Genomic DNA, 12,248 nt, shown 5'->3' on the forward strand with positions numbered 1-12,248 from the left:
CTTTCAGAGCTTTGGTTCTTAGAAGGTTCGTATCGCACCGGGGATACCTGGAGAAAGTGGTCTAAAAAGTGGTCGTCTACTATGTGATAAGAATTATTATTAAAAAAAATAATAAGTGCGCACTTGATCTCTGATCACTATAGCTCTGACCATTATAAGTGTGCGTTACTTATTCAAGAACAAATGTGAAGTGCGTGTTTAGTATCATTTTATTAAGCAAAGTACAAAAGTTGTAAACGGCTCCAAAGTCATACATAGATTTTTATCCATGTGGTGTTTAAATCAGAACGTTATATATACGTATAAGCAACTTGTTTAAAAGATCAACAATTTGTCAAGTTCTATGGCTCTCTCGGGATGAAACTTGGTCTAGTCCTTGCCAATGTTTGCCTCAGTCTTGCGGTACTCGGCCCAGTCGACAAAGCCATCATTGTTCAGATCCATGGACTTCAGCACATAGTCAATGGTGTCCTCCAGAGCTTTGTCCGTGTACACTGATCCGGACTTGTGATCCTCGGGCTGGTCCGTTTGGCCCTCGGCGTGTCCTTCTTGGTGGCCCTCGGCTGCTTTCTCGCTACTGTCTTTGACTAGAAGGGTAATGAAGCGTCACATTTTTTAAAACTTCACTTGGCATGGTTAATTTGTTAGCTAAGCGCACCCGAAACCGGAAAATGTGTTCTAAAGTCTACAGTTATACTTGATAGAGGTACTAGATGTGGTCGCCAGTGATTTGAAATTGATTTTATTCGCTAATTCGGCTTTAATTACAGAGATTTGCATGCGTCTATATAATAGATTTCAGTTTAAACGGAAATGCCACACAGACGGGATTTCCTTCGTTTTTTTGCATAGTTTCTTTTTCTTTTTGTACAAAACAAACGTTTACACAATCAGTCTGTTTTTTGCTGCTCTAAAGTTGCGCTTAAAAATTAGTTCATATCGAAAAGTAACTAAAATTATGACAATTGAAAACAAACGAAACAAGGCGGCTGGAATTGCACAAACCACTTGAGAGATTCGCGAGAAATATTCGAAAATGGGAATCTTTTGAAAAAGTTCTCTGAAGGACGTTTAGTTACAATTTGTTCAATGAGGTTCTCCGATTGGAATGCTTGCAGCATGTTAAGTAAATTTCATTCAAAATTATCTAAGAAGTGCGCTTAAACCGTCGACGTGGTCCACGTAATTTCAGGAAGTTTTGGGCAGAAAGAGGAGTATGTGTTGCATGTCTCAGAGCGCGGGACGAGGACATAGTTATGTATGTAAACTGAACGGATCTGGGTGACTACTAATGAACCGGTTGCTGCTGTTGCTGCTGTTCTTGCGGCTGCTGCTGTTGCTGCTGCTGCTTCTCGGCTGCCTTTTGCTGCGCCTTGATAAACTCGGGATAGTCAATGTAGCCGTCGCGCGAGGTGTCGTCCATCTGCAAGATGGGATCAATGAGGGCCACCAGCTCCTCGTCGGAGAAGACCTTCTCCTCCACGTGCGGCTTCTCTCCGTTCGGCTGCTCCTTGCTGCCTTGCTCTGCGTGGCAATGAGTTGTTATGGCGGATGCGAGATGGATTAGCATGAGATTCGAGCATGACCACAACCATAACCGGGGACAGCCCAGTTTTATTACGCATATGCAAAGAAGTAGAACAGAATAGTGGGTCAAACAAAACGAAATACAGAAACCACAAACGCAACTCTAACCATCGAGCCAGTTTAATAAGCAGTGTCTATCTTACCGTGCCAATGGATCAGTGACTTGATCAGCTCGCAGCCGTCCAACTTGTTGTTGTTGTCCGAGTCGTGCATCTTGAAGTAGTGGAACTGTAGCTCGGCTTCGGACATCTTGCTCGTATCGATCGGCACCTGCATGTGCTCCTGGATGTGACTGGAAGTTAAAGAGTAAGGATGGGTTGAAATATAATCGAAGTGTGCATAAAATAAATAAAATTAGAGTGGGTCTAGATATCTGGAATCTGCACGGATCTTTATCGAGCAACGTTTAAATAATGAAGTAACACTCCCCGCAAAGAGGATGTTTCTGGCACAAACTTCGGCATGATGCTGCAAAACCATTTTTATGAACACAATAACGAAATGTAATATACTGGTAGACATGCGCTATGTCAGTAGCTTCCAGGAGATTATTTACTTTTGTAAATGACTATGTGTGACTATGAATAGTTGGCTAGCGCCATCTTTCGTAGAACGCTACGAACTAATCCCAAAAACCTAGTATTTATTAAGAATAGAATACATTAATGGACACCTAAGAAACATCTTTTCAGAACACTTTAGCATAACTTGTATTTACACCCGAATATTTTATTTACTTTAAACTTGGAACTCTTAATATATAATATATTAAATTGTAGATGGAAAAATACTTGACATCACTTTGGCTGTATGAAAATGTCACCATTGTTAATTTATATACTTCTTCCCTTATTCAAGCTTTAGATTCGAGGAACAACAAAATACCTCCCATCACATTAATGATTTATTTATGACACTTCTACTTATATACCCCGAAGCTCCACTGATAGATAGTGATTGCCAGTAGCAGTGATAAGATAGACGGGTACTTACGCGCGCTCCTGCTGGATGTTGCCGGTGTTTAGGACCTGCTGAGGTTGCCCATGGTGGTGGCCTCCTGCCTGCTGGTGGTGCCCCTGCTGCTGCTGTGGTTGCTGTTGCACTTGCTGCGGCGGCGGTTGCTGGTGGATTGGTTGATGCTGCTGCTGTTGCTGCTGCACAGGAACTTGCTGATATTGGGCCGGTGCGGGCTGCTGCACGGGGACTGGAACCTGCTCATATTGAACCTGCTCATATTGCTAGAAATCGGAGCCTACTGGTTACATTTCTGCCTTTGGGCTACTTTCTCACTTACGTATTGCTGGGGCGGCACACCGGGTGCTGAGTGGACCTGTTGCTGGTACTGCGGCTGGTGGTGCTGCGGTGGTGGCGGTGGGTGGTGCTGTGGCACCTGCTGCGGCACTTGTTGCTGCAATATGTGTTGGTTAATTAACTAATGGGCGAATGGAGGTGCTTTAAACAACTCACATAGTGTTGCGGATTCACGCCGGGAGCTACGCGTTGTCCGCTAGCCAATCCAAATAGGATTATGGGCAGTAGCAGCTGGACTGCCGGCAATTCCGCGACGAGCATCTGCATGGAAGTGCTGGATTCTGGCGGGGATCGGATCGGTTTGGGATCTGTGTCGGATCTGGTGGCTCTGTAATCACCACGTCGCAAAGACAAAACACACACGTACACAAATCGCTGCTTCTTCGCCGCTGGCCATTCGCAGCGGGCGACAGCTGTTTCACAGGTATTTGCAGACATTCGCCACGAAACGCATGCAGAGGTACGGCTACACAGCGAGCCGTCATCAAGAGTATTCAAGTATCACATAATTTTAACTAGATTTAAGGGAAAAAAGGAAAATCTATAATTAGGTTGATGGTTCCATTTAGCAAATCAATTTAATAGGTGTATAATTTCACTGTTTTAACTTTAATATCACCATAATATTTGGTTAGCAGTTGATCAGCTCAGGGAACACCGCAAATGCAGTTGGGCATAATTAGGGTATTTGGGGGATTCAAATTACGGTCTGCCATGGACACCCTGTTAACCTTCTCTTCGTTTTCAACCAGCATATTGACTGGTTCAGCGCTGCTCAAAATACAAAGATTTGAATATCTCGACCAGGGAAATTGCTAAATAATGGTAAGAATGATGATCCCGAAGCACTCGTAACTACTGCGAGTTAATAGCTTGTATGCGCCTCAGCACCATAAAACATCGTGCACGTGTGATGGCCACTCAACCTAACCCTACTTATTCCATGTTTCCGCCAAATTCACAGGCTGCTGCACCCAAGGATATTGAGAAGCCCCATGGCGGCGATTCTGCCTCTGTGCACCGCATCCGCATCACCCTGACCTCCAGGAACGTGCGTTCCCTGGAGAACGTGTGCCGCGACCTGATCAACGGTGCCAAGAACCAGAACCTGCGCGTCAAGGTAAGAGCAATCGGTCCACCTCAGGGATTCTAATGTTGCATTTACCTGGAGGCTTTGCGTGACCCCAGACGCTTAGCCTAGTCATTAATAAATGCCAGATAAAATGCCTGAATCGGACATTATTCCTGCGCTGATTACTTCAGAGCAGGAATATCAAATGGTTCAGGCTACAAATCCCCTTTTATATGAAATGCCTTGCTTATTCTTATATATTCCATCATTTCAGGGCCCCGTGCGCATGCCGACCAAGACCCTGCGCATCACCACCCGTAAGACTCCTTGTGGTGAGGGTTCGAAGACCTGGGATCGCTTCCAGGTGGGTTATCCCTTATACTCAACCTAATATAGCAACAAATGGGCAGATCTAATATCGTGGTTGGGCATCAACCAGTCGCTCCACAGTATTGATGATTTGCCCAGATAAAACGTATTCTCATAGTACAATTTGTTGGTATTTCCTCACAATTTGCCTCTCTGAATTCGACAAAAATAATTAATGATGCGTCATTATTAAAACCTAATTAGCTTGCAAAAAAAACTGCTTAATTAATCATTATTTAATGCTAATCCTTATTTCCAGATGAGAATCCACAAGCGCATCATCGACTTGCACTCGCCCTCTGAGATCGTCAAGAAGATCACCTCCATCAACATCGAGCCCGGCGTAGAGGTTGAGGTCACCATCGCCAACTAAGATCGGCAGATGCCACATTTTTACACCTCAAAAAGTTTGGCGTACAAATAAAAACAAAGAACTTTTTCCAAACACATTTGGCCAATTTTATTGTGCGAAGATGGAATTACTTTACTGGAATGTTTCGTAATGGTAATGGAGTGATTCGACTTGCAAAGGCAGGCTAATAGTAGTCGGGAACTGGGGCACATGCAATCTTGACAAAGTCCGCATACCGCACAGTGCTATTGTTGTTCACATTGGCCTCCCGGAAGATGTTGTCAACCTCGCGCATGGACAGACCCTCTCCCCAGTTTTGGAGAAGATTGCGCAGCTGCCTGGCCGAGATGGTTCCCTTATTTTGCGGGTCGGCTGCTTTAAAAGCCGCAATGACCTCGTCCGGCAAACTCTCCACCTTGGAGTGCTGGTGCATAATGTCCAGGAAGTCTGCGAAGCTCATTTTCCCATTCTTTTGCTTCAGATAAGAAACCAGTTCTTGAATCGTCGGTGAAAGACCCAACGAACGCATAATAACCTGAAGGTATAAAGTTTTTGTCCATTAGTGTGTCTTTTTCTGGGGTGGGCGCCCCACTTACGGTTAGTTCGTCCAAATTGTTGATTTGGCCCGAACGGGCGAACAGATAAAAACATTCACGGAACTCTGGGGGTTATAGATAAGATATACTTTCGGAATGAAATCATCAATGTAGCGAACGAATATTTACCATCAATATCCTGTTCTTTGAAGTAACGAGCCTGTAATAAAGTTGGGAAGTAGAAAGTTGCATAAATACAAATGGGTAATGGGGGCATTCGAGTGGAAAGTGCAGTTATGAACAGAAAAAAACATTTTCTGTTTAAGGAAAAAGTATTTATAGCTCACCATTTTAGAGTTCCTTTATTGTATTTGCAATTCGTTAAAAAAAAGTTAACAAAACCATAAATAAACTAAGTAAACAATACAGAATGATTTAATAAATAATCGAAACGTAGAACTCAAACAGGTAGTAGCCAGTGTGACCAACAAGTTGTGTGCCCGTTGACGGGTAATTCAAAACACCACATTTATTTGCAGTAAGACCAAGTATTTGTGTGATTCCCACTGATTCAAATTTTGCAATTTCACCAAAACTTTTAACCTCTTTTAAATGGTTTAAAAAACAACAAAACTTTGTCCAATATGAACCCATATTATTGAACATTTTACATATGATTAGCTAAACAAATTACCCATACTGCCCATTTAAGTCAAAATACATATATCATTATTAGCGAGCTAGTTCCTATTGGAAGCAACTTCTTATAGATTTATTTAAAATGATTTCTTTACCCATGTGGGATACCCTTTTACCCATCCCAAATAAAACATTTTCTGTTTGATTTTAAAATGTATTTACCTTGCGACACAATTACACAAGTCAGAGCACATTGTTGTATTTAAATATTAAAACAACATCATTTAGTTATTGTACAATAAAAAATATCTGCTTCCCTTTGCATACAAAAAATCTGAAACTGCACCTGATGATCTTATAAACTAAGTACGTCCTCATCAAACAAGAAGTTATAGTATAATATATGCGTGCGAGCCCCGGACGGCACCGCTTCCAATGATTTTGTGAACATCAAAACTAGAAAGTATAACTTAAAGAAGCAATATGCTAATAATTTGTGTCCAAATGTTGTAGATAGTCGAAATATTAGTTGTATTTGTGGGTGGTTAGGTCTGTAGTTGTGGTTGGATAGTTTAAGCGCTGTTTTTGGCTAATGCGCCCTAAAGCGTTTCCGTCTCATATACACAAACTGGTAGGCATAAGTACGTCGGCACACTTGCTGGCTGGTTAATGCACATTGATGATGGACTCGCGACCCTTTCCAACGCCCACCCAACGCACGGGCACACTCAGCTCGCTCTCCAGGAACCGGACATAGCTCTGGGCATTCTCCGGCAGCTCCTTGAAGTTACGCACATCCTCAGTGGATGTCTGCCAGCCCGGCAGCACGGCGTACTCCACCTCAATGCTTCCCAGCTCAGCTATGGTGCCGGGGAAGTGGTCAAGCTTTTCGCCATTAGGCTTCTTGTAAGCCACAGCCACCTTGATCTCCGGTAGCGTGTCAAGAATATCCAGCTTGGTGACACAGATGCAAGTGTAGCCGTTGACCAGCGAGGTATACTTCAGCAGCGGTATGTCCAGCCAGCCACAGCGGCGCTTCCGTTTGGTTGTGACGCCGATTTCGAAGCCGCGTGTCTGCAGCAAGTCGCCAATATCCTGGACAACGAATAAGGATATTAAGCAACATTTTTCGAACGGCATTTACTAAGCTACTACTCACATTTAGTTGCTCGGTGGGGAATGGACCGTCGCCCACACGCGTCGTATAGGCCTTGACCACGCCAATTACCTCTCCAATCGTCTGCGGGGGCAGACCCAGGCCCGTGAGAACTCCTCCAATGCTGCAGTTGCTGCTCGTCACATACGGATACGTGCCGAAGTCAATGTCCAGCATGGCCGCGTTGGCGCCTTCGACCAAGATAGTCTTTCCGTTGCGCAGGGCGGTGTGCAGGAAGCAAATGGTGTCCTTGACATAGGGACGCACCTTATCTGCATAGTCCTTGTAGCGGGCCAGCTCCGCCTCTACGTCCACGTTAATCGATGGGAACAGGCGCACGTGCGTGGCCACAATCGACTTGAACCTAAGTGGATGTCAAATAGAGCGGTTAGAATCTAGGTTCCCCGAGTTTCCGGCCAAAACTCCTCTCACTTTTCACTGAACAGGTTGAAGTCTCCGAGCAACTCCCCCACTCGGATGCCGTTGCGGGTAGCCTTGCTAGAGTAGGCCGGACCAATGCCCTTCTTGGTGGTACCGAGCGACTTGCCGCCCTTCTCAGCCTCCTGCATGCCATCGACATGCTGATGGAAGTCGAACACCAGGTGGGCACGGTCCGAGATGATCAGCCGGTTCTCTAGGTGCTGCAGCCCCTTGGCTTCGTTCTTCAGCACCTCGTCGAACAGCGAGGGCAGGTGAATGACGACGCCATTGCCTGCAAATGTTAGGTTCATGTTTTTAGTATTCGCAAAGGCACTGGATTCAATGACTTATAAACCACGAACAAACTGCAGTTGGCAGTCATGTGATTGCAGGGGAATTGTGATTTACTTTCTTTTAGGGGTTTCCAAATCTAAGTTTTATTGCGATTGCCGTGAAACGCACTTCGGTAAATGGGCAACTGTATGTATGTTTATGTTTAAAAGAAAAAACAAAAAAGTAGTAAAGCAACTATTACGGTCAAAAATTTCCCAGACCTTCTTAGTGCTTTAATGCTTTTATAACCGTTCTTCGTTAATCACATAAGTTAGCGTTCAATACATGTACTTTCTTTGAGGGTCCTATAAAAATAATCAAGATAAGACGTTCTTTGTTCAACTTTAATGTCACATAAAAACTGGTCTAACAGTTGAGAGACTTGGCTGCCTTCAGAGCGCGAAGAGACATTGTTGCATAATACACGAAATGGGGAGTCCATGGAACCAATCCGGAACTCATAACGCCAAGGCACGCGAGCGGCTAGGAAATTAAAAATAATAAGTTAATTGCCTGATTAGAATAATTTTCCGCTTCATGTATGTATGTAAGGCTCGGTGCTTTTGTGGCTGAGTGTCATAAACGATATCTAAAAGGCAAAAGCTCTTGGGGAATGGTTGAGGGGTTTCACTGGCTTTGTGCGGATGGTTCTGACTATCTCGTAAATTAGTCTTGTGACAAACGATGACAATGCGGATTGGCTTGTTGCTCTGTGCAAACAATCCCACCCACAACCACACACCCTTCCCGCAAGATCGATTAAACTTTGACAAAGTTGCGATTATATTGACAAACTGGCGACCTTGGCGTTGACAGTCGGTGACGTCACTGGTACTGGCTGGCACAAAGGTAATAATCCTTTTGCATATCCTACTCGGATTTAATTATCTCAATTGCTTATCTACAGAAATAGAACAGAGAAAACCTTTCGTTTTCAGGGTCATACGGCGTACCAAAGTCGAAAAACAGCCCGACTGACCCGCATGCCAATGTCAATGATGCACTAAATCTGTGCCAGAAATTCCTTGCCTACATCTGACTTTGTATATATCGGACTATACATATATGCATACATATGTTTGTACACATACAATATGTATGTATGTATGTTGGTTCGATACATTCAATTTCACTTTGCCGCAGAGCGAGTGAAAACCAAAAGCAAAACAAACCGACAACAGACCGTATATTTACGACCTATACTGTATGCGAAAATTCTGTATATGTGTTTATATTTAAATAATAGATTAAAAAAACTAGAGAAAATGCGGCGAACGAAAAGAATAGTTAGTTTCATTGACAATTCTTTTCTGAAAAATCTGCAAAAATATTCCAATAAAAAGAACTTGAAAAGAATCAATAAAAATTAACCAAGAATATATTTCCAAAGTTTGGAAGCTAAAGCTTTACTGGTTTGAGGTATGCACTGATTTATATAGGATTCGGAACGCAATAAGCTAAAACCCGCATTCATGACTAAGATCTTGCACAAATCCTTGCAGATCCTGGCCTATATTTCCCAACCTAGCATCCCAACTTACCAATGACGGAAACGCACTTCTCGTTCACCACACCACTGGGCAGGAGATGGAAGTCGAACTCCGTGCCATTAGCCACCACAGTGTGTCCAGCGTTATTGCCGCCCTGTGGATGGGAAAGATTAAAAAATTGAGTTTCCCAGATATACAAAGTAGATCCAGAGGTAGATATACATAGGTGTTGATATGCAAAATTAGCCTTATTTGTTTTGCTTTCGTCGAACAAACGACGAGCGAGAAGAAAAACAAAGATTGTGAGAAAAATAAATAAATATTATATGTAGGTGTATTTTGCAAATTGAACCACACAGAGCCCATCGAAAGGGGTATCTACATACATACATATGTATGTCACTATGTACATACGTATTTGTCCCACGTGCCCACAAATATCAAATGACAATAAACGGAAAACGTTTCCACACATACATATAACTACGACCATTTCACGTAAGCACTCGAGAAATTTAATGTGTTTTTCCGTTTCATTTTGGCAACTGTACAGAAGTGCCTACATTTTGCTAATCTAACGAAAACTGTTTTCTATGTGAATAGACTGACAGCGTCAGGAGAATACGAAATGGGTGATTAGCGGCAGCAGAAGAGTACGAATTCTGGAACCTTCACAAATCATTGCTAAAAACCAAAAACAAGACCATCAAAATGTTTACGCAGTGCCAAGGAGAGGGCTTATATGTAGCTTATAGTCCGGGTCTACGATAAGATACGGGAAAATTGAGAGATCGCACACGGAGCTTCCTTCACATGCCCCGGACCGAGTTCCCGTCCGTGGACCCTGACCTTTCGCGACGCTAAATGCGAAATTCAGAACAGAGGGAACATCCATATATGTAGAATGTATAATAATGCTCCAGTCAATAATCGGCACAAGGGGCGTGTCAGTCGTGTGACTCAGTGCGATTATCAACTGGCAATGGTATTATATAAGGAAACTGATAAGACTTCGATTCCTCTAAAACACTAGGTTGGAATCCGCTCTTGGCCGCATATCGTCCATTGAACTGCGTAGATGCTTCCGAGAAATCAACAAGTTGCCGGACATAAACAACCCGTTATAAGCACGCAATGCCCTAATCCCACGGATGTTTGTAAAGCCGTCCCAAAGTTCTGAAAACTAGAGATTATTCTGCACGATTGCATTTCCAGAGGGACTCTACGACCAAGAATCCAAGTTTCTTCTGAATGATGTTGGCGGTTATGTAAACCAGCACAGATGTGTGAAAGAGGGACGGGGATAGGAATTAACGTCAGCCACGAAAGAGACGGCCAGCACCAGTGACGAATTCTGCTGCGCCAGCATTGTTGGCAGACTTGCTGACGGAATACAAGTGCTGTAGGCTATTGGTTAGCAGAAAATTTGTTGGCGGGAAATGCATAATTTGTAAATCAGAGAGAATTTGTTGACTTCTGTTTAAAGAACTTAGCACTAAAGTAGATATTGATATTTATTACGTTGCATAAGGAGTAATTTTTCTGGCTTAAAGATATCGCAAAAATAAGCTACCTGCCTTTTAAACCCGAATGCGAGTAAAACTTAATTTAAAGTTCACTTAATTACTTACATTAGTTATCAAGACAAGGAATCGAAAGCTATAGTAAGAAAACCAGATTTAAGCGGCATGCTACTCTCTTTTTTACTTCACGAACATAATATTCATTATTTTAGGAAAGCCCATCAGAACAAAACAAAATTAATCTGTAAAGTAGCTATTTTCATTTTAAAATAGTTTGGTTTAGTGAGCTTTTTGGCTTAATAATGCTAACTACTCGTACACCTGTCAACTATGCTAGTTCCTGACCTCTGAAACAAGCCAGATTTGGCGAGAAATCCGCTGCGCCGGCAGCAATGCGGCATACAGACCAACACATGGGAACGCCAATGGAAGTAAAAGGTGGAGCAGAGGAGAGTGCACGGGGAGAGGAGCACACATGCGCGCTCTGCACGAACACTTGGACAAACAGGCTCACGGACGGACGCACACAGACGCAGCCACATGGCGGGATGGCAGAATTGATAAATACAAATGAAAAAGCATGCGGCGGCGGCGGCCGAAAAGAGCGATAGTGAGACTGTCGGGCTGGAAAAAGGTGTCTCATCTGGTGAAATACGCAGATGCTGGCTGGCTAGGTGACTGGGTTACTGGGCGCCTAGATTTAGATGTCCTTGGGCAAGGATATCGCACGTTATCAATGGCGGTTTTCCCGATTTGACCATCATTCCGGATACGCCATGTTCTCACCTGACACCTGCAGACGATGTCCACATCGGAGGCCAGCATGTCCACCACTTTGCCCTTGCCCTCGTCGCCCCACTGGGCGCCCAGGACGACATCCACCTTCGACTTGTACATCTTGGTGCGGCCCTGGTGCAGCTGCTCGTAGTGCGTGCCGTTGGTGGCGCTGGTTGACATATTCCCGGAGTGGAACAGAACGGATCAGATCGGATCGGAGCACGGACACGGATCTCGGGCACTCGGAAGTCGTTCGCGAACACGTTGTGATTATTCTCTGATGGCTGCGCTCCACCAGCATTTGGCTATAAAGCAAACAGAGAGTGGCCTGGTGCTGGCGGACGGTCCTACTGCGCGCGCCATTTGCGCCCGCCGCACGCATGGTAACACTAAACGCGTTGCGCGGATATCCTTATCATTCAATGTCATATTTGAGTGCATGTTAAGTTCGTAAATTTATAAATTTATGTAAAAAGATTATTAAAACTGTTTAAAATCATTTATATCAATAATGTTAATATTTGATATGTTTATAATTAATTTTGATAAGGAAGTAGTGCAAAAAGAATTTTGAGAGTTTGAGAATGATTTAACAAATTAAGCCCAGCTTTTCAAATAATTAAACCGTACTAGCTGTCTACAAACACAAAAGATTCATTAAAACAGTATGAAAACTAATCACT

At 43.5% G+C, this 12,248-nt stretch overlaps 4 protein-coding genes across 5 annotated transcripts; 1 reads left to right on the top strand and 3 right to left on the bottom strand.

Annotated features, from left to right (window-relative positions):
- Nucleotides 1-191: 191 nt before the first annotated feature.
- LOC120452040 (putative uncharacterized protein DDB_G0268364) lies at nucleotides 192-3,309 on the bottom strand. Of its 2 annotated transcripts, none has more exons than XM_039636093.1 (5): nucleotides 3,055-3,309; nucleotides 2,882-2,995; nucleotides 2,581-2,825; nucleotides 1,731-1,879; nucleotides 192-587 (listed from the first exon to the last, which is right to left on the bottom strand). In XM_039636093.1, the coding sequence occupies exons 1-5, from the start codon at nucleotides 3,163-3,165 to the stop codon at nucleotides 370-372; spliced, it is 837 nt and encodes a 278-aa protein (XP_039492027.1). In that variant the 5' UTR covers nucleotides 3,166-3,309; the 3' UTR covers nucleotides 192-369. The 2 variants fall into 2 exon arrangements, with proteins under 2 accessions (XP_039492027.1, XP_039492026.1); XM_039636092.2 differs by lacking the exon at nucleotides 192-587 and adding an exon at nucleotides 727-1,524 and having other exon boundaries at nucleotides 3,055-3,306.
- Nucleotides 3,310-3,564: 255 nt separating this feature from the next.
- LOC120452043 (40S ribosomal protein S20) lies at nucleotides 3,565-4,788 on the top strand. The gene is made up of 4 exons (XM_039636095.2): nucleotides 3,565-3,723; nucleotides 3,863-4,018; nucleotides 4,245-4,334; nucleotides 4,599-4,788. The coding sequence occupies exons 1-4, from the start codon at nucleotides 3,721-3,723 to the stop codon at nucleotides 4,710-4,712; spliced, it is 363 nt and encodes a 120-aa protein (XP_039492029.1). The 5' UTR covers nucleotides 3,565-3,720; the 3' UTR covers nucleotides 4,713-4,788.
- Nucleotides 4,775-5,724, bottom strand: LOC120452042 (calmodulin-like protein 4). The gene is made up of 4 exons (XM_039636094.1): nucleotides 5,575-5,724; nucleotides 5,417-5,447; nucleotides 5,288-5,352; nucleotides 4,775-5,226 (listed from the first exon to the last, which is right to left on the bottom strand). The coding sequence occupies exons 1-4, from the start codon at nucleotides 5,575-5,577 to the stop codon at nucleotides 4,876-4,878; spliced, it is 450 nt and encodes a 149-aa protein (XP_039492028.1). The 5' UTR covers nucleotides 5,578-5,724; the 3' UTR covers nucleotides 4,775-4,875.
- Nucleotides 5,725-6,066: 342 nt separating this feature from the next.
- On the bottom strand, nucleotides 6,067-11,890 carry LOC120451496 (adenylosuccinate synthetase). Its single transcript, XM_039635247.2, has 5 exons — nucleotides 11,575-11,890; nucleotides 9,317-9,419; nucleotides 7,455-7,734; nucleotides 7,026-7,386; nucleotides 6,067-6,961 (listed from the first exon to the last, which is right to left on the bottom strand). The coding sequence occupies exons 1-5, from the start codon at nucleotides 11,743-11,745 to the stop codon at nucleotides 6,533-6,535; spliced, it is 1,344 nt and encodes a 447-aa protein (XP_039491181.1). The 5' UTR covers nucleotides 11,746-11,890; the 3' UTR covers nucleotides 6,067-6,532.
- Between the last annotated feature and the right edge of the window lie 358 nt (nucleotides 11,891-12,248).

This window comes from Drosophila santomea, chromosome 3R (assembly GCF_016746245.2).
Source record: "Drosophila santomea strain STO CAGO 1482 chromosome 3R, Prin_Dsan_1.1, whole genome shotgun sequence".
Lineage (NCBI taxonomy): Eukaryota > Metazoa > Arthropoda > Insecta > Diptera > Drosophilidae > Drosophila > Drosophila santomea.

Coding starts and splice junctions, on each gene's coding strand:
- LOC120452040 (XM_039636092.2), bottom strand. CDS start 3,165: ATGCAGATGCTCGTCGCGGAATTGCCGGCAGTCCAGCTGCTACTGCCC. Junction 2,996..3,054: donor GCGTGAATCCGCAACACTAT/GTGAGTTGTTTA, acceptor CACATATTGCAG/CAACAAGTGCCGCAGCAGGT. Junction 1,880..2,580: donor AACATCCAGCAGGAGCGCGC/GTAAGTACCCGT, acceptor TTTAACTTCCAG/TCACATCCAGGAGCACATGC.
- LOC120452043 (XM_039636095.2), top strand. Junction 4,019..4,244: donor ACCAGAACCTGCGCGTCAAG/GTAAGAGCAATC, acceptor CCATCATTTCAG/GGCCCCGTGCGCATGCCGAC. Junction 4,335..4,598: donor AGACCTGGGATCGCTTCCAG/GTGGGTTATCCC, acceptor CCTTATTTCCAG/ATGAGAATCCACAAGCGCAT.
- LOC120452042 (XM_039636094.1), bottom strand. Junction 5,353..5,416: donor CAAAGAACAGGATATTGATG/GTAAATATTCGT, acceptor TATAACCCCCAG/AGTTCCGTGAATGTTTTTAT. Junction 5,227..5,287: donor ACAATTTGGACGAACTAACC/GTAAGTGGGGCG, acceptor TTATACCTTCAG/GTTATTATGCGTTCGTTGGG.
- LOC120451496 (XM_039635247.2), bottom strand. CDS start 11,745: ATGTCAACCAGCGCCACCAACGGCACGCACTACGAGCAGCTGCACCAG. Junction 7,387..7,454: donor TTCAACCTGTTCAGTGAAAA/GTGAGAGGAGTT, acceptor ACATCCACTTAG/GTTCAAGTCGATTGTGGCCA. Junction 6,962..7,025: donor TCCCCACCGAGCAACTAAAT/GTGAGTAGTAGC, acceptor TTCGTTGTCCAG/GATATTGGCGACTTGCTGCA.